Below are 27,641 nucleotides of genomic sequence, written 5' to 3' on the forward strand. Positions count from 1 at the left end.
AAGGTGAAAGCATAATTTAACCTTTTGTTTTCCTCTTCTAGCTCTTTTTCTTACCTAATGAGTCACCCAAGACAGTGGTAATGCTTGAATCCAGTGATGTAATTTGTCTGTCTTTGCTCAGATTTAAGAAGATCATCCCTATCCCTGAGCAGAGTATGGTCCAGATGCTGTGCTACTTGCTAGAGTGTCTGCTGACTCCAGAAAACACCCCGCCAGATTGTGCCAAGGAACTCTATGAGCTCTATTTTGTCTTTGCCGCAGTCTGGGCTTTTGGGGGAGCTATGTTCCAGGACCAGGTACTGCGTGGGCCTCTGGGCATGTGAGGCGCTTTGCTAAGTGGTTGCATAAACAGGGCAAAGAATGGGACATAACTGAAACAGCTGAATGATTTTTTCCTCCTCACATGCTGTCTGTCTCCTCCTTCCTGAAAGAGTTTTTTTGGACTTGCATTATGGGTATTCCTAGGTATTATTTAAGCCTCAATGACTCTTATGCAACTCAACTTTGGGTCTCTATTTATGAAAAGTCATTTGAAAGGTATTCTCAGTTGAAGAAATGGCTGGTTTTTGAAAAGGGAGAGATGTCCATCTGAAAATGAAGTGGACCCCATTCCCGCTCAACAACACACAGACTGGCTGAATTTAAATAAGCAGAAACCCGTAGCAAGCAGTTGCTAAGCAATCCAGTTAGTGCCGTACAGTAAGTGCGTCCATCTAAGTTATGGGATAAAACTGCTCTCCCCTTGGTACAAATGTACTCCACTTTATTTTCCCATCACAAATGCATTTAAATGCTAAATGCTTTTATTGACTGGAGAGCTGGTAGTGAATAGAGGAGACAGGTACCAAGGGGTGGGGAGGCAGAGAGGAAAGTGAGGAACTGCCAGCCAGCAGGTGATGAGGCTACTTCATTGTCTGATTCAGACAGATGGATAGATAGACCTGCCATCTCTCATTTCCTACGCTTCAACTGCTGTGGCTGTATTTCTTAGGTTGCTGCCATTTATTTGTCCTCTGGTTTGTATTCACACCAGTGTAAATCAAATGCACAGATCCATAGCTACTGTATAGAGGAGAATAAGCAGAGAGGAAGTCATTTTAGAGTATTGACCCTCTGTGTCTCTGCGTGTGTGCTCTGTGTGAGTAGCTGGTCGACTACAGAGTGGAGTTCAGCAAGTGGTGGGTGGCTGAGTTCAAAACCATCAAGTTCCCATCCCAGGGGACTGTGTTTGATTACTACATCGACCCCGAGAACAAGAAGTTCGAACCCTGGTCCAAAATGGTGCCCAAGTTTGAGATGGATGCAGATACACCACTTCAGGTACAGCAGCTTAGTTTGGATAATTCATGCTATGGGAGTGATTTACGTCAGGTTTCAACTACTGGACTTATTCTCACATTAATATTTTACTGCATTACAAATATCAGTGTACGATAAGATTAGTTGAGTAATCAATTAGTCAACTGACAGAAGTTAATCATCAACAATCAAAAACTGATTACCAATTTCAAGCTGCACTAGTTAATATTTCTGTATAAACAATGGTTCAGTCTAACAGACCTTACCAGCCTAGTTTCCAGCTGCGAGTCTGATAAATCCACTGTATGGTACCTGCCCAGCACCAAACGACACACTGACAAAGCCACTAGCCGGAGCTAGTTGGAACATACCTGGGAGACCCAAGTATGTTCCTCACGTGTTGGTGACAACTAGGAACAGATTTTTTAAAGATAACATTTGTCAAGTTGCCAAAAACGTGACTCCAAATGAATGCTAATGCTATTATGTTGTTCCATGTCCACTGGATGTATAAATAGACAACAGCATTACATTTTAGTCAGGACCATAATATGTCAAATATCATTTTTAGTTTGTTGTCGGGCCCTACTCCCATATCGGAAAAAAAAGCATAGTCAGTTAGCATATTTAATATAGAAGCATAGACTGCTTTTAGCTTATGACAGGTATAGGCTTATACTGCTGTTGGTTTGTCCAATAGGGAGCACTGTCAAGTTTATTTTTTCAACTGTAAAACGTCCAACTCAGTACATATCTTGGTCACAATTCTTTAATAACTAAATCTGTCTGTTTGTTGTTTTTGTCTGTTTGTGTTATTTGTTTATGTTTATTAGTTATTGTTACAAATGAGATATAATGTTATCAGATTTTTTTAAATTCTCAAACATCTTTACTTGTATTGGCCTTAAAAACACAGTGTCATTTATCAAGTTAAAATTCAAGTTTCCTGGTTCCAGCTTTCCAAATGTGAGGATTCGCTGCTTTTCTGATTAATGTAATTGTAAAGTGAATGTTTTTGGGGAATTTGTCAGTGTCTCTTGTGATTTTCAGACAAAATATTAATTATCATTAGAAAAATAATTTACAGATTAACTAATAGTCAAAATAGTCATGACTTGTGGCTCTATAGTATAGCAATACATTAAGAGGGAATGTGCAAATGCGGTTTTAATATGTGTGTACGTGTGTGTGTTTGTGTGTTTCCAATGTGCAGGCATGTCTGGTCCACACAACTGAGACCATTCGAGTTCGTTACTTCATGGACCGCCTCCTGGAGCATCGTCGCCCCGTCATGTTGGTCGGGAATGCTGGGACTGGGAAATCTGTTCTGGTTGGGGACAAACTGGGATCGTTGGATGCAGAGAAATACATGATTAAAAATGTCCCTTTCAACTATTACACCACATCTGCTATGCTCCAAGGTAGCAACCATGCATTTTCATCAGGCTTTATACAACTACCATAGAAAATATTAGCTTCTGATTGATTGATTAAAGTTAAAAAAAACAGAGCTGCATATATTATGCTATATTTAAGCATCGTTTGAACAACAATATTGATGCAGTAATGCTGTCACGAGCTCTGCCTCTGTCCCTGCCTTCAGCCCATTTCTCACTTTCCCATGCCCCTTCATATATATGGAACTTTCCAGACATGCTATTCTTCATCTGTCCACCAGATGTCCTCGGACCCCTCCACCAGTCCTAATCTACACCTGCCCGCTCACCTGTTCCCCATTCCCCTATCAGTTTCCCACTATTTATATAAGCCCAGTTTCTCTCACCCATAGCGAAATCTTCAGTATTGCTTTGTGTACGTGCATTCCAGCCATTTCTACGTTTCTGATCCTGTTCCTGCCTGTACTTGTAACGTGACCCTGCACTGGTCATCTCATGTGACACCAATTTTGGTAACGTAGGCACCTGCCTACATTAAAGACCTACTGCAGCCCTACATCATCAGTACGAATCTGAGGTCCTCTGATCAGGGCTTGCTGGTTGTTCGTCACTTCAAGCTCAAGACAAAGGAACTCTTGCCCATTGGACTTAAGATCTGTGGACACCTTTCAATAGCAGCTCAAGACCCACTTGTTTGGATGTGTTTTTGTTTAGTTTTAAGCATCTGTTTTTTGACCTGCATCCAAGTCAGCTAGTGTTGGACCTGCTAGTCTCTGGCCTGCTTCCAAGTCAGCAAGCGTTGGGCTTGCACATCTCTTACCTGCTTCGCAGTCGGGTAGCCTCCTGCCTGCTACTGCCCCTGAGTCAGTTGTCCTTCTTTCTGATCTTAAAGCCCCCAGCAGTCTTTCATTATGTCCTCCTCCCCATTTTCTGTGGCAATCCTTGTTTTTGAGCCCTTGGCCTACTCAGTTGCCCAGCCCTTGGCCTGTCAGCTGCCAAGGGTCATCCCCGTCCTGAGTTAGACGTCCCAATTGACACCTCTGCTGTCCTATCATCTGTCTGCCTTGCATCACAGCCATTGGCAACCATCAAAGACGCTTTGGTTCCCTGGCTTTCATTGAATATGCTTTGTGTTCCAGCAATTCTACCTCTACCTGATTCTGTTCCCTATTCCTAACAGTTCCCTGTATCTGCAACCTGACCTGTACCTGTGTTTTGGACCTTTTGTCTGTCTTACAACCTATCTACCAGCCTTGCCCATTTGGACCTGTTTGCCTGGACTGTTTGTCAGCCTGATCACCTTTGCTTTCATTAAGTCCTCTTACTGACTCTGCCTGCCGTTGTCTTCTTGGATGTAGCTAGCTAGCACCATAGGGAGACGATGTCTCTATTTTCAAAAATCTCCTAAAAATCTCTAATTTGTTGACTGTTTTTCGAATTTGAATGTCAACGATGTGGACGGTCAGAGGTATGGAATCAGGCTAACTTTAAAACCCTGACACAAACTTGTGATTTTGGACAATTTAAATAAACATGACTTAACTCCACATAAGCCAAAAGAAGTTTAAAAAATTGATGATTTTCAGTTTTGCTGTTGTTTTGGCTATCTTATAATGCCAGGAAAAACTATAATATCATAGATAACACAACAATGGAGCTGCTGGGGTCCATTATTTTCTATATTGGCATCCCTCAGTCTGCATAATTGCATAATAATATGTCAGTGGTTCCCAAACTTTTTTGCCTGTGAACTCTGTGAGCTGTAAGCAGGTTCATTTGAAGTGTGATTTTCCCCTTTTCAGACTGTTTGTGTAAATAATATTTAGAGGTAATAAAGTATTTCCAAAATACAAACATCAAAGTTAAAGAAAAGTTTGAAACTAAACTGAATTTGTGTAGCAGAATTTTGTTTTTTCTTTACTACAGGTCAAACATCTTACAGCTCCTTATATAAATATTGGGACCCTGGTCCCTATATTAACATCGGGTCCCAGGTTTGGACAAATGGCTAATTTAAGCTTCCAGTTAAATCGAATTTCTCCACACCTGCCTCATTACCTAAACTACTCCATAAATATTGTTTATTAAATTACTCTCTCAGTGCGCATTCTTTCTTTCCTTCATTTCTGCTCTCTACTCCTTCATTTCTATCCTACACAGCGGTTTTGGAAAAGCCCCTTGAGAAGAAAGCAGGGCGTAACTACGGACCTCCAGGCAGCAGAAGACTGATCTACTTCATAGATGACATGAATATGCCTGAGGTGGATGCCTATGGCACGGTGCAATCTCACACACTCATACGCCAACACATGGACTACCACCACTGGTAAGGCTCTTTCATTAAATGAATGCTTGAGCAAGCATTATTACATGCATATGTTGTTTGAAAGAGGAACATTATGCCTAGACTGTGTCTTTCTAGATGATTTTCAGAAAGTACCACATCAACGGTGGAACTCTTCCTTGCTGTAACTGCTTAAATGATGGATGGTTTCAGACAGTTTCTCCATGTATCAACATAGAAGAGGATCATTCAGATAATGGAGTGCCAGGAACTGATAGGTGGAATACCCTAATAATTCACATGAACAGCCTTTCTAATGAAAACCCCTTCCTTTTAGTATTCAGACAGATCCCCGCTTCAGTATCAGTATGCTACAACTTTTATGAGAGTAAAAAGTCAAATGTGAGAGCAGGCTTGTATGATTCCCCTTGTTGCTCATCTCTGTGACACAGTGAGGCCATTCTGAACATGTTTCCACTGCGTCAGACACAGGCTGACTGGCTTAGACACGGTCAGCCCATTAAAGATATGCTGGGAGGATTTCAGGTATGAAATTGAGAGGAAAGAGGATGCTACTGAGCCACGCCAGCTTAAGTAAGAGCTGAGGCGTCCATATCGTCAGAAGCGTGGGGAAGCTGTGTGTGTGGGCCAGGGTATGTTTGTTTGTGTGCATGCAAGGCTGCTAAATGGTGATTTGTGTGTGTGTCTGTGTGTGTGTGTGTGTGTGTGTGTGTGTGTGTGTGTGTGTGTGTGTGTGTGTGTGTGTGTGTGTTTACTCTCAGGTATGACCGTAATAAACTTCTTTTGAAGGAAATACACAGCGTTCAATACGTTTCCTGCATGAACCCCACAGCCGGCAGCTTCACCATCAATCCACGACTACAGGTACAAACACACACACACACACACACACACACACACACACGCACACACACATACAGTATGTCCTCAAAACACATTGTGTTCCACTGGTTATGCAACACATGTGCACTAATTCCTCTCACATGTTATTATAGAAAATCTTTACTGTATAACTGGGATACTGATGATCCAAGTTTAACTAAATTTGGAGGACCCCTTTTCCAAAGAACAGTCATAATTATTGGGGAAACGTAGTGAGACAGTCTTATTTGAATTTAAAGGCATACTTGACTGAGTGACAGTCCTTCATTACTTACTGCTGCAAACATCCACAGGGTGACCTTTGCTTTTAGTCTAGAAGAAAACTGACTGAATTATTAGTGAGTAACAGCATGTTTACTGTTGCCTTGTTCATACTCTATCTGCATCCATAGCGGCACTTCTCTGTCTTCGCCCTGTCGTTTCCTGGAGCCGAGGCCCTGAACACCATCTACACCTCCATCCTGTCTCAGCATCTGAGAGGAGAGGGCTTCACTGCTGCTCTGCAGAAGAGCTGCCCCACCCTGGTCCAGTTAGCCCTGGCCCTGCACCAGCGCATCTCCTCCACCTTCCTCCCCACAGCCGTCAAGTTCCACTACATCTTCAACCTGAGAGACCTCTCCAACATCTTCCAGGTGACACATAGATAGCGAAAATACTAGGAGGAATTATCCACATAGACGTTCTTTTGGAAGAAGAACAACCTCAGGTTAATCGTTTCACAATAAAATGTCAGACGTTACCTGGAAGAAGTTGTGTGCTTCTTCACATCCCTGACTTTTCCATATCAAACAAGGAGTTAGATATTTTGCTCTGGTTCTCTCTGTTTTTATGGCTCTGCTTGCCATGTGGAAAGAGCTAGGCTTCTGTCACTAATTTCTCATCTAAATGATTATTGATTTAAGAGCCGGGTCTTAAAAGCTAGAAATAAGTCTGAAATAAGTGTAACAGAAAATAGAATGGATTTGCACTTCCACGGGTGTTAGTGATGATTTAATGTATTTAAATGAATATAATATCAGAGCGCAAAGGCTGTCAAGGGAGAAGCTTTTGGGGCAATATTTCTGTCAGAATCCTCCACGGTTTCATGGAGGGCAGGCTCTCTCATTTAACACACTCTGTTGTATAATTAATGCTTTAAGCCACTCAGCTATAGGAACTTCATTTTTCATAATTCCATCTAGGAGTCTACAAAGGCAACTCTGAATTCTTACTATACTATTACTCTACTATGGCAGGTGAAAACAGGTAGACAATAGAGATAGGCAACTTAATCGAAAAGAGCCATAAGCAAACAGTCAAAGTTTAGAATGATAGGCAGTGTTTAAAAAATACAAGGAGTCTACAGCATTAGGATACCAGCTTTTTGAGGCTATGCTTAGTCACAGCAGCACTAAATGCTGATGCCAGCATGTGAACATGCTCACAATGACAATTCTAACATGCTAAAGTTTAACATGTATAATGTTTACCATGTTCACCATCTTGGTTTAGCCTGATACCATGCTAAAATTTGCTAATTAGCACTACACACAAATTAGAGCTGATGCTGATAAGAATAGCAATAGTTTTCCATACTTGTAATTGGTCATAAACCAAAGTACTGGACAAATTAAAACTTTGACCTGATCATGGTGCCAACGGAAAAGTTCGGTACTCCACCAATTTAGCGTTGCACTTCTTTAACATTGTAGGATTTAGAAGGGACATTTTAAATAAAACAGGATCAGCAGTAGCAGAACATTTATCAGACTCACACTGCTCCCTCTGGAGACACTGAAGGCTTATACAGCTTTTTTTTCACGTGTAGTAGTACTCCCCAGTGATGTGTAAAATCAGTAGAGTTCCTCTTTAAGGTATCACCACAGTGATTGTGATTCATCCTGAGGGGACCATGACTGTCTCTACCAAATTTCATGGCAATCCATCTAGTTGTTAAGATATTTTACTCAAAATCTCAAAGTCTTCCCTTATCCAGTGAAATATTTCAACTATCAAATGGAGTGGTCCCCAGATGATGAATCGTAATGACTTTGGTGATCTACTGACATTTCCTGTAGCACCACCATTACACTGGAATTTGTCGTTTTGAGACTTAGACTTAGATTTAGACTTCTGTGGCGTTGCAGTCAGTTAAGTGATGGAAGTAGCTTTGTGAAGAATGAGAATAGAGAGCTTGAAAAAGTAAAACCCTGCCTAGGTTCACATCTCAACCCCTCTGCGTAATGTGGGAGTGACTGTCGGATTGTCTGTTTCTGAAAGTTGTCTGAGATTGGAAAGCGGGTTTATGGCAATGTAAGGCTATCCAACAAACACTTTGTTTTAAGCATACTGAGGCATTCCTGTATGACTACTGGATTTTAGCCATTATATTGAGCTATTTTGTACCAGGTTTAAACCTTCTGTGCTTTGAGATTAAGCATAATTACCATCCCAAAGCGCAAGCCCTGATGACCCCAAGATTTACCTTTAAGAACTTTGATCACACATAACACTGCCTTCGAGCATGGGGAGGTTAGCTGCACCTTAACACTTTGAGGCCAGTGTTTGAAGAGGCCATTCTGCCTGTTTTGTCAGAGTCTTTTTTTTTTGAATGGTCTGCACAGCGTGACTGGACATCCGATAACCACACAGAGGAAACAATGTCAAAGCTTCCTCGCTGTTCCTCTCTCCACCCATAGAGAGATTGTAAAGAAAGCCAGAAAGGGACCCGTGGAGCTCATTTGAAGTTTTTCTGCCTAACTTTTTCAGCTCCTGGCTCTAACACCTTAGGACTGGCGGGAGGAGGTGATCTGCCTTGCAGCTCACAGCTCTGCCTCAGCTGTAATTCCCCCACCATACCTCTGTGCTTTTCCACCTTCAGAAGTGGTAAAGTATTTGATGTGACAGTACAAACACTTCCTTTAATTTTGAGCATGAGGCCTAAATAGTTGTCACTCAGTGTTTTCTGGCTTGACGTTTCAGATGTATACCTCAGCTGAAATAATTGGGGGACTTTCTGTGATTCACTTTGTTTTTTAAAACTTTGGAACTTGGAGATGTGGCCAAAGGTAACCATCTCATTATAATCAACTCTAATGAGCCATAAAGATGAGCCCAGAGACTCTATGTGAATTTGCAACACTCTTTGTAAAGGTGTTTTTAAATGTGACACAAGACATAGTCCTGACAATGCTCAAGGTTGCATCTTTATGAGAGTATTTTTGATGTTATTTGCTGACAAAATTCTCAGGTTAGGGGGTTTTTAGGAGCTGAACTGTCTTCTTTTCCTTCCTTTTCTCCACTTCATTTTCCACTTTCTTCCTTATAACTCACTTACTGTCTGACTCTTTCTTTCTCCTTCACACTCTCTGTCTCCATAAATCTCTACTTTTTCCAAGGATTGGGGCCATCATTACACCCTGTTGATGTTAAATTAGACGTACAGTAAGTGACATACAGTAGCCAAATTCCACTAATAAGGCAAGACAAAGTTTGGCATCCAACCGGGAGTGTTGTCAAAGAGCTCTGTGTTTATTCTCTGCAATGACCAGCGGGCATATCCGTGGGCCTGTCTCCCCCATGTCAGCCTAAATGAGCTCCTTGATGCTCAAGAGGCGAGTGAGGAGATGGGGGAAAGATGGACAGAGTGAAAGAGGAGCACAGAGACAAGGGAAAGAGAACGAAAGAGCGTACATGAGACTGCAGAGAGACTCTGAAGCCGAACTGTACTGACTGCACAATATGTCTGTATGATGTTCCGTGGATAGTCAGCTGGGTGCTGGGGGGGGGGGCGGCATTGTTTGGGGCTCAGAGCAGCTGTCAGGCTATGAGGAAAGCGTGCCCGTTGCAGACTGCCTGACAGACAGATACATGCCAACACCCAGAACTCTCAAATCCCTCTCCTCTTAGCTGAACAAAGCAAAGAAAGATCAGAGACAGAGAAGAGGAGATAGTGTGCCAAAGTCAGCTGGATAGAAGGAAAACAAAATTCTCCCTTCTCAGTTTTTTAGTGCTTTGCTGTTTTGTTCGATTGGTACGACGAACAGCTAAGTCGCGAGTATGACTGTTATGTAGTGTTGCCATATGGTGTTTTGTTTTGCTCAGGCACACTTTTAAACAAAAAATGCAGGGTGTGATGATTGACACCATTAAGTAATTAAATGGAGCAGAAAAAGACAGATCTATTAAAAGTCAAAGGATTAGATCATTCACACATACTTGGGGAAAACATCTTGATTTCACTAGATCGAGAGAAGCGGCAATAATTCTGGCTCAGTTTGAATCTTCAGTACACACATCCACACAAATAACCACACACACAGCACACCTCCCATCTGCACCATTACACAGTGGATTTAGCAGCCAATTGTCACATTCAGTGGGCTCAGATATGAAGGCAGATCAGATTCAGCTGGCTTTACCCCAGGAGATGATTCTGTTGATTAGAATAAGTTCTGGGGCTGGAAACACACAACATCTGCTTTCCTCATCCTCCTGAGTGACAGTGTGCAGAGGGGAACAAACCGTGCCTGGGAGCCTGTCCGTCTCCTTACTCATCCTATACAGCACCTGTTATGTGAGGCACCTAGATTTTGCCGCCCGTTCTGCTTAGGTGCATCATGAATGGCCCTTTGGGAAATCTAACACGTCACATAAGCCTCCTATAGAGACACATTAATCTTCAATAATCCACTAAACACTCATCTGTTCATTGTCATGATTTTCATGGATCATGAGAAGTATGAATTACAAGCAGAACAACACATCTACTTTTAGTCATGCAAGCAGGGTGCCTCTTTGGACGACAATGTTGGTCAGCACATCCAGCAGATCAAAATTTTCACTTATCCAGTATCCAGTCCTTTCATGGTGCCCAGGGGTTGAATCTTGTTGACTTTAACCCCTGACTTTTCCTCTAGTGCCACTGTGTGGTTGAATTTTTGGTTTTGAGGAAAAATGCCTGTGTCTCTGTTGCAGACATTCAGCTTGCCATAGAATGGATTGTAATAACTTTGGTGATACATTGATTTTTCGTGTAGCACCTTCATCAGATCAAAATTTCCCTTTGTCTGGTACTTTGGTTTATGACCAAATATATATGAACATTATACCTGATAAAGTAACAATATTTCCTTCTGCCTCAGCTGTAATTTGTGTTTAGTGCCAGTTAGCAAATGTTAGCATGTTACCAGGCTAAAGATCGCTAAGATGGCGACCATTGTAAACCAGCATGTTAGCATTGCCATTGTGAGCATCTTAGGATGTTGCTATTAGATTAAAATGCTGCTGTGTCTAAGTACAGCCTCACTGAGCTACTAGCATGGCTGTAGTCTGGTCCATGACTCATTTTCTTCTCTCCATGTACAAACACTGTGATTTACTCTATCGTGAGCAGTAAATTAAGATTTCAGACACTGATGAGTCATCATTTTGCGGGATCATTAATAGTTGTTACACAAGTTACACAACGGTAATTTTCACATGTATAAAATGCAATGAAATATGGAATTGTTAATAGAAAGTAGTGTGTTTGTCATGGACACTACTTTTTGCCAATGCAGTGGGAATTTTTCAGGGCAGTATACACCGATCAGCCACAAAATTAAAACCAGTTACCAGTTTTAATGTTGTGGCTGAATGGTGTAAAGAGAGCAAAACTCACCCAGAATTTGGACACTCCAATAAAATGGCAGACAGCAAATATATAGTAAAAAGGAAGTGATTTCAGACACGGTCTTAGTCTTGTTTGAAAATAAACACTCTTTGGAAGCATTACAGTCACATGCAGACTCATTCCTTGATTTTTCATAATTCATTTCTTCTATCCAGTACCTGCAGACAGAACTTATCACCACATGCAGCAATACTTCTGATACAGGGAGATGAAAGAAAAGCACTGCTGTTATTTTCTGGGTTTCTCTGACACACTACTAACAGCTTGCCCACTCAATATCCATTGATTTACCCACAGTGACTGTGCTGTATTTGTCTCCTTGTTGTAGTGTAAATAGGCCAAATCAGTCTCTGGAATGAAACTCTAAGCCCTCCTCTACCCTCTCTCTGCCCAGGGCATTCTCTTCTGTACCGGCGAGTGTCTGAAAACACCTCCAGACCTGCTGAAAATCTACCTGCATGAGTGCAACCGGGTTTACAGAGACAAGCTGGTGGAGGAGCAGGACTTCCAGGTCTTTGATAAGCTGCAGGCGGACACAGTGAAAAAGTTCTATGAGGTGAGAGTTTTAACAAAGTTCAGAGGAGGAAGACAAGAACGGGATGCTGTAGGAAGGGGGGAGGGAGGGGAGGTGAGGGAGATCATTAGGCTGCCTGCTCTGCGTCTGGACCTGGACATCAGTGGTCAACACAGCGAGGAGAAAGAGGACAGGCGAAAAAGAAATGCTTTGGTGGGGGGGTAATGGGACAGAGGGCCAGGAGAAGGTTGAAGAGAATATTAATCAGTATGGTATGGGGGTCTGGCTGTCAGGGTCTGCGCTGTCAGGCCAGCAAATTGGAAAACATTTTAATGGTTTTCTGTCCGCTGCTCCCTTCACTACCCTCTCTGGCTCTATCGCATGCACACTAGTCATGCCACAATGAAGAACCTGACAATTATATGTGTACACACACCCACAGAAAGAGAAGGAGAAGGACAGAGAATAATCCTACCCACTCTAGAATATATTATTCAGAGCTGACACCTTCAGTAAACCTATGACAATTTGCCCCTGTGCCACAGAGCAATATGCAGCATATTTTCTTGCTCTTTTTACATGCAAACAAGAATGTCTTTAGAGACTGTTGTGCTGTAAGAAAGTGCTCTTGATACTATGAAAAAGAAGACTGTACCGGAACATAATATACATGTGAATTTGTACAAAAACTCCCCCATCATCACACCTACTGCAGCTTTACACCAGTGGAAGTTCGCGGCGGGATCAGGCATCCCTAAGAGACACACAGAATCTTTCGAGTGAAATATGCGGGGCCCAACAGTTGCCAGGGTGAAAATGAACTAGGTCACCCTCTGCACAGCTGTGATATTCAGCTGTGTCCCTGTCCAGACTGTTTAAGCTTAACACTAATGTTATGCTGACAGGGGTAGTGTGTGGGTCTGTATGTTTACCACTGCAATATGTGTGTGCATCCCTCCCTGAGGACATGGAGGAGACTCTGGAGCAGATCAGGGAGATGAACCTGTACTGTCACTTCGCCCGTGGGCTGGGGGAGGCCAGGTACATGGCTGCAGAGTCCTGGAGCAGCCTCAGTAAAACCCTGCTGGAGGTTCTGGGCAGCTACAATGAGGTCAATGCCACCCTAAATCTGGTGCTGTTTGAGGATGCCATGGCACACATGTGAGTGGGACTGTGTGGGGAGAGTACAGAAAAAGTAAAGTGTGTTTGTCAGTTTCTTTATTGTCTGTCAAGGAAATCAGCTGGTATCTTCCCAGGTATTGTAGGATTAACAGTTCCATTTTACAGACTGTCAAAAGCAGAGACAGAAAAATGTGTAAAACACTATGCAGCATATAGTACATCATGACAGCCTAACAAAAATGCAGAGTAGAGGTTCAGTCTAAAAATGTGTTTGGAATGCCAGAATTTCGTACTCTTTGTGTTGTTGAAACAAAAGAAGTACATCAAATTTTGGGAGCTCTTGATCTTATCTTTTACAAAGTCTGGTCATATTCTGTATTTTTCTAAATGTCAACAAATCCCATGAAAAGACCCAAACCAACAATGAATTGATCCTACTAACAAGTATTGAGTGTGTATCCAAAGCCTGATATATACCTTATTCTTCTGTTTCACAGAGCTCCAATGTTACCCAGAAACTATTAAAAATATATCAGTGAGCCACATTGTTCCATTGGGTGACATGTTCATTACCCTGCACACGCTGTAGTTAAATTTGACTCAATACTTACTAGAGCAGTAAATATGCTGTAAAAAGTTCCGCAACAAATACACAATTTCCTCCTGTTTTAGTAATGCATGCTAAAAATTACAGTGCCCATCCGTTTCAGGAAATTACTGAAAATGAAAGCATATACAGTATTTGTGACAAGATTTTAAAGATTTACGTCTTCAGTAGGAACCAATGTTCTGGGGGCTGAAAGCCACATTCAGGGTGTAGAGGGTTGTAAGTATTGACAGAAAGATTGACACATTGTCAGTTTTGGTCTTTTCATGGGATTTGTTGATAATAAGAAAAATATAGAATAATGCCAGCCTCATTCCTCAAGTGATGTGAACAAAAACTAAATTCTTAAAGTGGCTTTAATAAAATCAAAGATAATGTGCTGTGTTGAACTAGAAGGGACTACTGTAGTTTCTTTAGAAAGGGAAGGGGATAGGTGAAGGGAGATAGTGTTCAGGTAAAATCCCTGCATTGTGCATGATTATGCGCTTGCTTGATATTCTAAAGATAGAAAACCTGACTACAGCAGATAATATTTTATTGTTTTTCTATATTATTATCCTTAAGTCCTATAATGAAAAACATGACCGACTTCTTCTTTGAAAAGGTAAGTCCATTTATCTTTTTGATGCCCGACATAGTGTTTTGTAAAGTGTAAGCATGGAGAAGAATGATCTAAAAGGCAGATACAGTAGCATGTAGGTTCTCATCATTTAATGGATGAGAAGTCTAATAAATGTAAAAAAGGCTACATTCTCTGAAGGAAATTAAAGTGTTACTCACTTGCGTTGAAAATTACAGGTGCAAAAGATGTTTATTCTTTGCATGTGAAATATTAATGGAGTTAAATGGGCCTGTATGGGCCTTGTAATTTAAGTTTAAGCACTTTAAGAGAAAGTCTCAGCTGAAGTTTAAGCACTGAAATAGTTTAGAGTTGAAACATTGAAAGTAACTGAGCTATTAGCTGAGGTGTTAACTAAACTGAAATCAGGTAGTGTGATCGCTGAAAACATGCAAATTTTCAGTTTTAGATCTGTAGGAATTTAGTTGTCAGTTTGTACAGCATGTAAAAAAAGTGCCAAGTAGTTAACTGTCAGCTGACGTGTAAGAGATGAGAGCTGCTGAACTGTAAGCTGAAGTGTAAGAGATAAAAGTAGCTCAGCTATCTGTCAATATAAGTTATGAAAGTAGTGAAATGCCAGTTTACATTTAAGCACTGAAAGCAGTTGAATTGCGGTTGAAGTGTAAGAAATGAAAGCAGCTGAAGGGTAAGAGATATCATTTTAAATGTCAGCTTAAACAATGAAAGCAATTTAATTTCATTCAGAGCGCTGGGGAGAATTGAGGCATGTGCACTATAAACAGTTGAAGTGTCAGTCAGTGTGTGAGTAGTGACATAAATTGAAATGTCAGTTGGATTGTGTTGGTGTGCTCCTTTTGGCAAGAGCTTCAAATGAAGCAATGAAAATGAAAAAATCAGTTTATCTCTTCAAAATGAAGAGACTAGAGGAATGTTCATCTTGTTTTAATGAAGGCATAAAGATTCTCAGGAGCACACTACAACTGAGTCTAATGTTTAATACATTTCATTGTGGTACATCTTAATTAAACAGATTGATGAGGATGGTGGTTATGGGCTGTATAAATCAGAGAAAGAAAGAGACAGAAACTACCCTGTGTTTCTTTGTCTTTTGCTGTTTGCCTTATGAGTCAGATTGTCTTCATCCGGTCTGCCTCCCTCTACCTTTTATCTCACCCTTCCACTCATTCCTCCTTCACATTTCTCCTTCCTCCCTCCCCCGACTGCCTGCACCTCCACATGTAGCTGCCGTGTAAACCGAATCCTGGAGTCTCCACGGGGTAATGCGCTGTTGGTTGGAGTGGGCGGCAGCGGCAAGCAGAGTCTGACCCGACTGGCTGCCTTCATCTCCAATTTGGAGGTTTTCCAGATCACCTTGAGAAAAGGCTATGGCATTACTGACCTAAAGGTTTGGGGAGGATTACACAGCAGACATACCACACGGCAAAAACATCCATTTGAACTGGTCAGTTAGACAATTAGTAAGTCTTAAAAATTTTTATCACAAGCATACAGTTCTACCAGCCAGGTGAGGTTTAAATTTAAACATGGAGGTTTATTTGAGGGAAATATAGACATAATCCCTACAATATGTAAACACAGTACTGGTAATCCACACAGTATCCTCGCAGTGATTCAGGTCTCAGGCATGTATCACTACAAAATAACAAATCTTTAGGCCTCATACAGCCTAATCTCATTATGTGTGTCACTCTCCCACTCCATGTCTTTCTCTCTCCCTGTCACCCAGACTGACCTGGCGTCCCTCTACATCAAAGCTGGCGTGAAGAATATTGGCACCGTGTTCCTAATGACTGATGCCCAAGTGGCAGACGAGAAGTTCCTCGTTCTGGTCAACGATCTGTTGGCATCGGGTAACAGCAAGCGTCACTAATTACTGCGTGTCATGTTTTGCAAGAGAAATGCTTTTGCTCTGCCTCAGCAACGAATCACTGCAGTGCCGTTTCTACAGCATAACTCATCAACTACAACAAATTATCTTGAAGAATTGCCAGCAAGGCTGAGATTCACATGTAGATTTATACTCAACATTTAATGGGTACACACAGCATTATGAAATATGAATATAAAATTATTCTTTGTATACTAATGTTAGCAGTGCAATAATTCGGCAGTTAGTTTGCAAAAAATTAATTTACTATACCATTTTGTATAGTACTGTACAGAACGCTGTTTCCAATTTCCAATTTGAAGATGGAAAGCAAGACAATGTACTTTTAAAAAAACTGTTCAATTGTCCTCTTACAAATAAAAAAGTTGAACTCATAAGGAAAACCAATAATGCCGTTTGGTTTGATCAGTAGCTTACTTTAGATAGACATTGCTGTGTAGCTGACATAACTTATGAGTCCTCTTTACTTACTTATACACTACATGCTACTGTGACATTACATTTTAGCACGTCACAGATAAATATTTCAGTGGTTTCACAAAAAATAAGAGTCCAACACACCGTACTTCACCAGTAGACCTATTTGTTGTTTCGTGCTTGCTGTCTCATTCAACCCACTATAGACTGGCAAGGGACAATTCCAGGGTCACCTGACAGACTGAGCCAGCAGAGGGCGAAGGCATAGGCCACCCCATAGTAGCCTTGCTAGCTTGTTTACCTCTGCTATAGACGCTTCTCTACTACAGAGAAGAAGGGATAACACAACTGTCCTTGAAAAATGTGTTGGAACTCTATAGCAAGGGCAAAAACATAGGCACTTTTCTTCTGTGTAGTTTTGATATAGCAGTACCAAGTACTGTACTGAATTTCAAATGTAATCAGTGCAAAACTTTTCAATTGCAAAAGTGAGAGTAAGAGAGAAATGCAGTGTAGTTTGATCTATGAGATAACATTTCAATAACAGCTCACATAATTAATAGCAGTCAGCACTACTTTAGGAAAATGAAGTGACATTCAGTGTGTGTGCCATTATATCTGTAATTGCCACTTTTGGCTGCAGTGGCCGCTATGTAACAAAAGTGGCCACTGCAGCCAGTCAAATTCATTTCCAACCTTTCATTTTGAACTGGCAGAGAAGCATCAACATCAGGTCACTCATTCTGTTCTGGATTCTCTGTTTAACGAGCAACCGACACGACACTAAAAAAAACTGTGTGAAACATGTTAGCATTTTGAAGTATAATTCATTTTGTAATTTCTTTCGTGTGAACGTACTACAAACTCAACACAAAGTTAGAATTGATATATACTTTAGTATGCAGTTTGGGCCCAGAAAATGTAAAAGGAAGGGTTGAGGCTCCTAAGGAGTTACCTTTTTTACTTGTGTTATTCATATTATTGATATTGATATAGTAAAATTACTGTGGAACTATAATATACAGTGGAGTTCAAAGACTGTTGAAGGGGCAGAATATAGAAAGGGGCACCTCCTCTGCCTAGAGAGTTACATTTACCCTGGTTCCACGGCTGGGAATTAGAGCCCAATTTTTTCAGGTATTCTGCAAATTGACTACTGTTTGAACCTACGATAACCACATTTTCAGAATAATTCTGGCCAGATTAAGAATGTTGACATCATTTGTGCTGATGACAGAGACAACTTAGGCCACAATTATTAGGTGCTGTAGAAAGTCGACTTGAACATTCCATGCTATGCTCATCTTTGCTCTTGCGAGGCGGTGATTTACAGCAGATCTCTGCGGTACCATAAGTCCTCTGTATGAACTCCTACTGTCACCAGCACTGTTAACACATCTAGATTTGATACAAGAGTCTCTGTCAGCTCAGATCTTTACTAGAAAAGAAAGTCTGGTTGAGTTCTCCGACAGAAAATATTCAGACAGCTTTCTTCAGTCTTGGTGGTCTTCTCAGTGGTAATGCGGATCATTTTATTCATTCAAGGAGAGATTCCTGACCTCTTCCCAGACGATGAGGTGGAGAACATCATTGGCAGCGTGAGGCCAGAGGTCCGTGGCTCGGGTCTGATGGATACGCGGGAAAACTGCTGGAAGTTCTTCATTGACCGCGTCCGCAGACAGCTCAAGGTGAACCAGTCAGACAAGAGCAGAACAAAGAGCAGTGTGTTTTTTTTTTAACTCTGAATTTCACCGCTAATCATCCAGAGTAAGTTGTTCTCGGTGGCTCTCCCTAGGGGGGAAGTCTGCCATTAATCTCTCTAATACAACTGCGTCTGTATTTGATCTCCACCCTATCTTAATATAGCAGTAGCAGGCTGCTTCACACTTTCATTTACCATTCCAAAATAAAATAACCCTCAGACTTGGATAAACATCTGTTTTTATGATGAAGCCTCTCCCCAGACAATTTTCCTTCCTGACATTTTCAGATGAACTGGAATATGTTGGGAAGCAATGGACGTCATTATAAATCACCAGCATGAGCAGAAAAGCTGCCGTTTAGCCACAAATAATTTCGCTAACGTGTAGATGCTTTTGTTCCCCCTGGGGAGAGAGGGATTTCACGGGGTTGCTTATCCTGTCATTATTACTGTGCGTGCCACCACCACCCACATCCTCCACCCCTGCCTGGCTCCCAGCTCAAGCCTCCCTGGGTTGGAGAGTGAATAAATTAGGAAGGCAGTCCCATGGGAATGGGCTTGTAAAAAGTGGATTTCTTACTGTTCGGTTCTCCGTCTCAAAATTGTCGGTTTGGATGGAAAGGGGCGCTCTCTCAAAAATGTTCGTCTCATACAGAATGTTTCCATGAAATTTGCTGGGGGCGTGTCCCTGCATCTAACTCTGTGTGTTGAGCATCAGTTTGTAAAAGGGTGCCAGAAATTAACAGCATTATGGTATTATGACACACAGCCGAGTTCGGTGGACATTGGGGATAAAAATCTAATTCTAAGACCATTATCTTTTCAGTTCATATTATAATTAAAATGTGATATTCCTAAATAAATTTGTGTTTAGTAAAATTGTACAAAATAATTTATATTTGGCAAACGTAGAGCTACGTAGCATTCCAGGTTAAGCATTTTGGAGAGGGGACAGAAGAGAGGGCAAACAAATCGAGGTCACCAGGGGCCCACAGATCCCTTTGCTCTCGGGGCTCGCTAGTAGGTTAATCTGGCCCTGCATGCAAACAGTGGCAAGGGGTCACGTAGCTTTGCATTAACAAGCTAAAAGAAGTTAGGAACCACTGGTATGGACAAGTTGAGTGAAATATGCATATGCTGAACCTTATGGTATCTTTAAATTAAATATAGACTTCCTCTGGATGAAAGCCCCTTAGTGAGACAGTGTGCAACACAAATGTAACAGGAAATGTAAAATAAGTATGTTGATTATCATTAGTAGTGTCTTTGGTTGTGCCTTCTGCATGTTTGTTTCTTCAGTCTAATGGTACTGAGCATCTGGATGAGCTTCCCAACAAGCCAGCTGTTAGTCTCCAACAGTGAAAATCAGTCTGACATAGCCCACAGCTCAACACGCTTTTAATTCACAAGCTTGCTGAAGGCTTTATTTGCTTAATGATGTAGCTGCAAATCATTAATTCACAGTTTTCCATTCCCCTCTTGACCATGAAGAAGTGCTGATCAGAGCAGGAAATCCCAGCCTTTATTTTCTCAGTCTGACTCTGACTTTAGTTGTACTCGCAGAGAAAAGAAAATGACTGTGATCTAGCTGCTGTATCAAACCTCACATTAAATTCTGTTCGACCTTGGTTTGTGTGTGTGTGCATGTATTGCAGGTGGCTCTGTGCTTCTCTCCAGTGGGTAGTAAACTGAGGGTTCGCAGCAGGAAGTTCCCTGCAGTGGTGAACTGTACAGCAATCGACTGGTTCCACGAGTGGCCGCAGGAGGCACTGGAGTCGGTCAGCTATAGGTTCCTCCAGGAGGTGGCGAATATTGAAGTGAGAACAGCTCATACTTTAATATACACAAAGGGATGACGCACACACAAAAGTGATGTTCACACTCAAAATATGATATAAAATATCATTCACTGTGACAGCCCCCAAAATTAAATTCTGAGCACGAGCCTCAGGAAATATTGCTTTTCAGGTAAATCTACAGAGTAATCTGCTTTTCATGTGAAGTAACCAGTTCTGTCACTTATAATTCTCACAGCCACAAGTAAAGGAGTCAGTCAGTAAATTCATGGCATACGTACACATGAGTGTCAATCAGACATCCAAGGAGTACCTGGCCAACGAGCGGCGCTATAACTACACCACGCCCAAGTCTTTCCTGGAGCAGATCAAGCTGTATCGCAGTCTGCTGGGTCACAAGAGTAAAGACCTCACCACCAAGATGGAGCGGCTGGAGAACGGCCTGCAGAAGCTCAACAGCACCTCTGCTCAGGTAGAGTCCCTAAGCATCCATTTAAAACTTCACAAGATGGAGTTCTCTTTCCCCAAGGTTTCATGCATAATATTCCACTATATTAATCTCACTCTCCAAAAAACAAAAGTGCCTTACACAGCATCTTAACCCATTGAAGCCAGGAAAACTGGACCAAGCTACATCTGTAATGTTAAAACAAAAACAAAGTGGTTTGTTCTTTATGCAACTAATTAATTTTCTAATTTTGGAGTCCATGACATGATATTTATGTCCTCAAATTCTCATGACCTAAGCAGTTGGAGAGCTGAGTTTAAACAGCATTTGACATAATAATCTCCACAAGGTCCATTTCGTAGCTGTTCTGAAGCTTTCTATGAAATCTCACGATCTTCATCAGCAGATGTAGTTTGCTTAGATGTCACTGAATTGAAGATGTTGAGATTTACATTTTTTTGAGCACTTTTCATCTATATTGGCTTAAAAATGAATTCTTGGCCTTGTAAACAGCAAAATAATCTCACCACAAGTGTCCATTTAGTAGCTGTTGTTGTTAAGTTCTGATTTTCTTTCATGAAGTTGAAATAGATATTTCAAATCTGGTGACAAATTTGAACATTTGAACAACTGCAATTCCATGACAACTGTGCAAAACAGCCACTGAAGAAGCTCATGTGGAATAATCAAAAGCTCCAGAATAGGTACTAATTAGACACTGTCAAGTTGACCCTGACAAAAATATCTGAAATAAATACCAGTATACCATACTTTTACAACTCAGGTGACTTATGTGGGGTCATGACCCCAAGGTATCCAAATCCTGCTTCAAATAATGGGACCAATACAATGAATGTTTACTTGTGCTAAATTCATGTAAGAATGTGAAAAGAAATCGACCATCCACTGGTCCAAAACAATTAAGTCCAGCTGAGATGTTTTATTTTGAAATGTCATTTATTGGAAATTAGTTTACAGAAGGCTTACAGAACAGAAGGTTGCAATATATCCTATTCTTATTTTTAAACTTTTAATTATCTGGTTTATTTACTTTTACTTACGCTTCAAGGAAAATTCCAGTATTTTTCAACCTCTCATAATTGTATCAATTCTGATAAGGGGTCATACTTACTCTGCAGTTGCCTCCATTGTTGTAGAGATTTGAGAAATGCAGATACTGGGGAAACAATGTATGTCAGGGCAAGCAGCACAAAGCTTATCAAATAAACTTAAGTTCTGTATAAAATCATTTCAGATGCTTGTCTCTGAGTTTGATCGATAGTAGACGCAAAAAATTTTTGCTGAATGCACAGGGATCTATTTCTGGGGCAGCTTGCTGGCTAAACAAACTAGCTGCTTATTAATCTGTGTTGCTTTAGCTTGTGTACTTGCTAATGAAGTACTTGGGCCTTCCAAATATCTACAACAGAGGTGACGAGTGCCAAGTTAGCGTAGTAGTCAGAATAGCCACAGTTATGAGCCAGGTTGAAAACTACCCTAACTTCCCTTTAATTGAGACGTACAGTGGTTCCATCTCTGTTTTGTTGGGACCCTGAGTACTGCCGGCTTCTTGACATACTACATAATGAATGCAAATCACCTGACAGCCTAGGTGTTAATTGGTTGTCATTAGGTTGCTAGAATGAAAAGAAATGACAATGCCTAAAGTTGAGAATCACTGGAGTTTTCACAGTAGGTGTCAACTATTTAATGATAGACATTTTGTTTTACAATGCAAAAGTTAAATTATATAGTATATTGAGTGTTTCCATGCCCTGAAGCATTATTGCCTTTTGAAAATAATAAGAAAAATTGCTTCAGTATCCATCCCTGTACTATTTTAACGCCTTGTTTTTCCTGCTGTAATGCTCAAGTTGTAGCTCAACTTCAGATTGTGCAGAACTCTGAAGCCAGGATACTGACAAAGAACAAATGGTCTTCCCACATCAAAGCGATCTTTGCTGCTTTGCACTAGGTGTGACTTTTTTTGACAAGCGATTTCAACAATGTACTAATTACATACAAAGCTTTACAGGACCAGGACATCCTGTTTTCTGTAGCAAAGTCTCTTCTGACCAAAAAGTCATTTTAACTGTTCCAGATTCCAGGTTAAAATGGAGGGGTTATCTGTTTATTTATTTATTTATTTATTTTTCTTGTACTGGCATGTTGGCTTTTGAACAATCTTCCATTTAGTGTTCAGTCTGCTGATACTGTCTCTGTTTCTGAATCCTGCCAAAAAACACATTTTTATAGAATATCTGTCCTAAATGATCAATAGATATCTTGTTTGCATAATACACCTCTGTCATGTTACCACCAGATTGTATGTTACTACTTTAAAATTCCCTCTTATCTCTTTTATCTTGTCTTTTCTATCTGTGGGCTTAGTATGATTATATTTGGCTGTTTTATCTTTTGTTTTTTACAGATGTCTTATTCATTTCTTTTTAAAATTTAATTTTTTTTCCCCATATACTTTTATTCTGTTGTTCTCATGGCATCTTGTTGTGGCAATTTATTTCCCTTTCATCATGTAGTATTAGTATTAGTAGTAATTTAAGTAGTAGTAGTAGTAGTAGTAGATTTAGATAGCTGTAGTTGTAGTCATAGTGTTAGTAGTATAAATAATAGTAGCAGTTGCAGTCATAGAGGAGAGATATCATAACTTATTAACTACTTTGCACCGTTTACTTTTATTTAACCTCCTCTGTCGAATAAAACCTGTTCAACAAAAGAGCAATGGTTTGCAGACAGTTATGAGAGAGGAGTCGGTGACATAATACATGTTTTGAATAAACAGCGCTAACTGACCGTTAACAAGCTTGTTTGCTCAAAGAGCTTTATTTTCCCTCTTTGCTGACTTTTTGTTGAACAAATGGTGTACAATGGTGAACAAAATGCCGGGGGGAGAAAGCAGAACAGTAGAGAGAAGCTCAGAGGGAGCTATTGTGACTGACTAGCGGGTTAGAGGTTAGCTCACCAGCTACAGCAGTTCACGAGCCCTGCAAGTAGTCACAGCATCAACAAGCTTCAGGCCTCACCTCTTTCACAAAGACAAGTGAATGTCACTTTGTGATGTGACAGCCGCTTTAGTACTACTACTAGTAGTAATAGTAGTAGTATTAGTTGTAGCGATTGTAGTAATAATGCTAGTAGAAGTTGTAGTAATACCTGTAATAAAGTAGAAGTAATAGTAATAGTAGTTGTAGCAGTAGTGGTTTTAGTAGTAGTAATAGAAGTAGTGGTAGGCTTTTATACTTGCTATCTTGTGCATAGCTTTTCTATGCAATACACAGCCAATTACTAGTCTTGCTAAGCTATACGCAAAGCAGAAAAATACACAGTTGACTTTTTGTCATTTTTTTTGTTATTTGAAATGTTAATTTGCATCATTTCATGTTTCCATCTTTAATATCTATACCTGGATCCATTTGTTCAGATGTTTACCAACTCCGTAGATTTGCAGGTGAGAGCTTTATGAATAATTCAACACAAGGTCCATATGTGAAGCAGCCCTAATTATAAATGGTCTACTACACTGTGCAAGTGAATGTAAAGCCATACACACAATTTCAATCTTACAGAGATATCCACTGCTTTCCATAAACATGCCCACACATAGCCACCTGCAAAGAATCACACATGCATAAACATCTTTACACATAAGTGACGCCAACGTATTGAAAGCCACAGTCTCCTGTACTTGTTTCCCATTGCCCGTTTACTGTAGGAATGAGCCAACACACACACACATACCAATATAGGACCTGTATGGTAATTGAGGAGCCCTCTAATTAGAGAGCACGCACTTTACAGCAACAAGCTACCATTAATGCACCCTGTGTTTGTTAGTGCATCCAAACTGATGGCCGCACTAAGTACTGTTATTTAACATTCTGTGCAAGAGGATCCATGGCTCACCAGGGGCTGCTGTGCTGATAAACAAGGACCAGGAGGGTTAAAGCAAAGGATCTCCATATGAGTCTGTGTGTGTGTGTTGGGGTGGACGGTAGGAGATGCTGTATAAGTGTGTGCGTCATCTGCTCCGCAGAGGACACATTAGTCCCATGTGTTTCTTCCTCTTCAGTTTTTGAGGCAGTGTCCTAGCTTTGGCTGCGTTTGTCTTGAGTAGTGATATGTGTGTGTGTGTGTGTGTGTGTGTGTGTGTGTGTGTGTGTGTGTGTGTGTGTGTGTGTGTGTGTGTGGATTCAGCGCAGCACTTGCCAACTCATCTTCTAATAAACACTCAATGAGACACATACACACACACTTTGACTTTGTGAGATTGAAGTAGCACAAGTATTAATACTTATAGTAATAGTATTTTTTAATAGCAGTTTTTTTTGTAAGATTAGTAGGACTATTAATACTAATTTTAGTAGAAATTGCAATAGTAGCAGTTGTAGGAAGAAGTAGTAGAAGTAGTAGTGGCAGTAGTCGGATTAGTAAGAGTAAGAGTAGTAATAGTAGTAGTATTAGTTGTAGCGATTGTAGTAATAATGCTAGTAGAAGTTGTAGTAATACCTGTAATAAAGTAGAAGTAATAGTAATAGTAGTTGTAGCAGTAGTGGTTTTAGTAGTAGTAATAGTAGTAGTATTAGTTGTAGCGATTGTAGTAATAATGCTAGTAGAAGTTGTAGTAATACCTGTAATAAAGTAGAAGTAATAGTAATAGTAGTTGTAGCAGTAGTGGTTTTAGTAGTAGTAATAGTAGTAGTATTAGTTGTAGCGATTGTAGTAATAATGCTAGTAGAAGTTGTAGTAATACCTGTAATAAAGTAGAAGTAATAGTAATAGTAGTTGTAGCAGTAGTGGTTTTAGTAGTAGTAATAGAAGTAGTGGTAGGCTTTTATACTTGCTATCTTGTGCATAGCTTTTCTATGCAATACACAGCCAATTACTAGTCTTGCTAAGCTATACGCAAAGCAGAAAAATACACAGTTGACTTTTTGTCATTTTTTTTGTTATTTGAAATGTTAATTTGCATCATTTCATGTTTCCATCTTTAATATCTATACCTGGATCCATTTGTTCAGATGTTTACCAACTCCGTAGATTTGCAGGTGAGAGCTTTATGAATAATTCAACACAAGGTCCATATGTGAAGCAGCCCTAATTATAAATGGTCTACTACACTGTGCAAGTGAATGTAAAGCCATACACACAATTTCAATCTTACAGAGATATCCACTGCTTTCCATAAACATGCCCACACATAGCCACCTGCAAAGAATCACACATGCATAAACATCTTTACACATAAGTGACGTCAACGTATTGAAAGCCACAGTCTCCTGTACTTGTTTCCCATTGCCCGTTTACTGTAGGAATGAGCCAACACACACACACACATACCAATATAGGACCTGTATGGTAATTGAGGAGCCCTCTAATTAGAGAGCACGCACTTTACAGCAACAAGCTACCATTAATGCACCCTGTGTTTGTTAGTGCATCCAAACTGATGGCCGCACTAAGTACTGTTATTTAACATTCTGTGCAAGAGGATCCATGGCTCACCAGGGGCTGCTGTGCTGATAAACAAGGACCAGGAGGGTTAAAGCAAAGGATCTCCATATGAGTCTGTGTGTGTGTGTTGGGGTGGACGGTAGGAGATGCTGTATAAGTGTGTGAGTCATCTGCTCCGCAGAGGACACATTAGTCCCATGTGTTTCTTCCTCTTCAGTTTTTTGAGGCAGTGTCCTAGCTTTGGCTGCGTTTGTCTTGAGTAGTGATATGTGTGTGTGTGTGTGTGTGTGTGTGTGTGTGTGTGTGTGTGTGTGTGTGTGTGTGTGTGGATTCAGCGCAGCACTTGCCAACTCATCTTCTAATAAACACTCAATGAGACACATACACACACACTTTGACTTTGTGAGATTGAAGTAGCACAAGTATTAATACTTATAGTAATAGTATTTTTTAATAGCAGTTTTTTTTGTAAGATTAGTAGGACTATTAATACTAATTTTAGTAGAAATTGCAATAGTAGCAGTTGTAGGAAGAAGTAGTAGAAGTAGTAGTGGCAGTAGTCGGATTAGTAAGAGTAAGAGTAGTAATAGTAGTAGTGACAATAATAGCACTAGTAATACAACTAGCAAAAGTGGTAGCATTTGTGGTAATAGGAGTAGGAGTAGTATTACTAGTAAAACCAGTAATAGTGTGGTAACTGTTACAGTAGTAGTAGTAAGCAGTTGTAGTAATAATAGTTGTGGAAAAAGTAAAAGTAGGAGTGATAATAGTAGTAGTAATGGTAATAGTAGTACAACTGGTAATAGTTAGTAATAGTTGGTAATAGTGACTCCTAACAGTCAGAAGGCTCCTCCTAAATGTAATCTCCAATCAAAACCAGTAAACCCCTGATAGTTCTCTGCATTTGAAAAAAGAAAAATGATGGTTTGCCTTAAAAGGATTGTAAGCGGAAACATTAACACCCCCCTCCCCCCATGCACACACAGCCACGTGTCGCTCTGTTGCATGAATGAAGCTATACTTAGTCACCATGGTAATGCAAGCCAAACACTGAAATCCCAAACTCTGTCCATAAGCCATCTTACAAGTGGATAAATGGGTATAGTCACTTGCTTTAGTGCCAAATCTTATCTTGCCGAAAGAAAGAGTTGTTCTAATTTACATGTACAGCAGCAGAGTGTGAGAGTGGGCCGTTTTATAAAAGGCAGTCAAGGAGCAGAGAGACATGTTTTCCTGCTTGGATTTCCATCTGTAGTAGATAAACACATAAGCCGCCCAGTTGTATTGAATATCACCCATGTCTGCCACCAATTAGTTTCCCCCCCACACACACACAAACACACACACACACCTCCGCCTATTCATCGTGTTGATGGCTCACTTGGTGCTCATCTAATGTTCAACCGAATCTTTTGTGGGGAATCGTCAAAACCCAAAAGGACTGCCTTCCCCCCGGCCTGATTTGCTGTTTGTTAATTAGCTGAGAGACAAGCATGAAAAACAGTCTGGTTTTATTTCCCCAGTGCAACGTTTTGATG

At 40.5% G+C, this 27,641-nt stretch overlaps 1 protein-coding gene across 1 annotated transcript in view; it reads left to right on the forward strand.

The window, feature by feature from the left end:
* Window positions 1–27,641, forward strand: part of LOC120794320 (dynein heavy chain 9, axonemal-like) — a 144,659-nt gene that overhangs the window by 56,684 nt on the left and 60,334 nt on the right. Inside the window, exons 42-54 of the mRNA XM_040135288.1 lie at window positions 122–296; window positions 1,147–1,320; window positions 2,513–2,720; window positions 4,857–5,022; window positions 5,763–5,865; window positions 6,276–6,515; window positions 11,931–12,092; window positions 13,015–13,211; window positions 15,602–15,764; window positions 16,107–16,230; window positions 18,231–18,373; window positions 20,043–20,204; window positions 20,422–20,655. Of these exons, the coding sequence (XP_039991222.1) occupies window positions 122–296; window positions 1,147–1,320; window positions 2,513–2,720; window positions 4,857–5,022; window positions 5,763–5,865; window positions 6,276–6,515; window positions 11,931–12,092; window positions 13,015–13,211; window positions 15,602–15,764; window positions 16,107–16,230; window positions 18,231–18,373; window positions 20,043–20,204; window positions 20,422–20,655 (2,251 nt within the window). The remainder of the gene's footprint in view (window positions 1–121; window positions 297–1,146; window positions 1,321–2,512; window positions 2,721–4,856; window positions 5,023–5,762; window positions 5,866–6,275; window positions 6,516–11,930; window positions 12,093–13,014; window positions 13,212–15,601; window positions 15,765–16,106; window positions 16,231–18,230; window positions 18,374–20,042; window positions 20,205–20,421; window positions 20,656–27,641) is intronic.

Source organism: Xiphias gladius, chromosome 9 (genome assembly GCF_016859285.1).
Source record: "Xiphias gladius isolate SHS-SW01 ecotype Sanya breed wild chromosome 9, ASM1685928v1, whole genome shotgun sequence".
Classification (NCBI taxonomy): Eukaryota; Metazoa; Chordata; class Actinopteri; order Istiophoriformes; family Xiphiidae; genus Xiphias; species Xiphias gladius.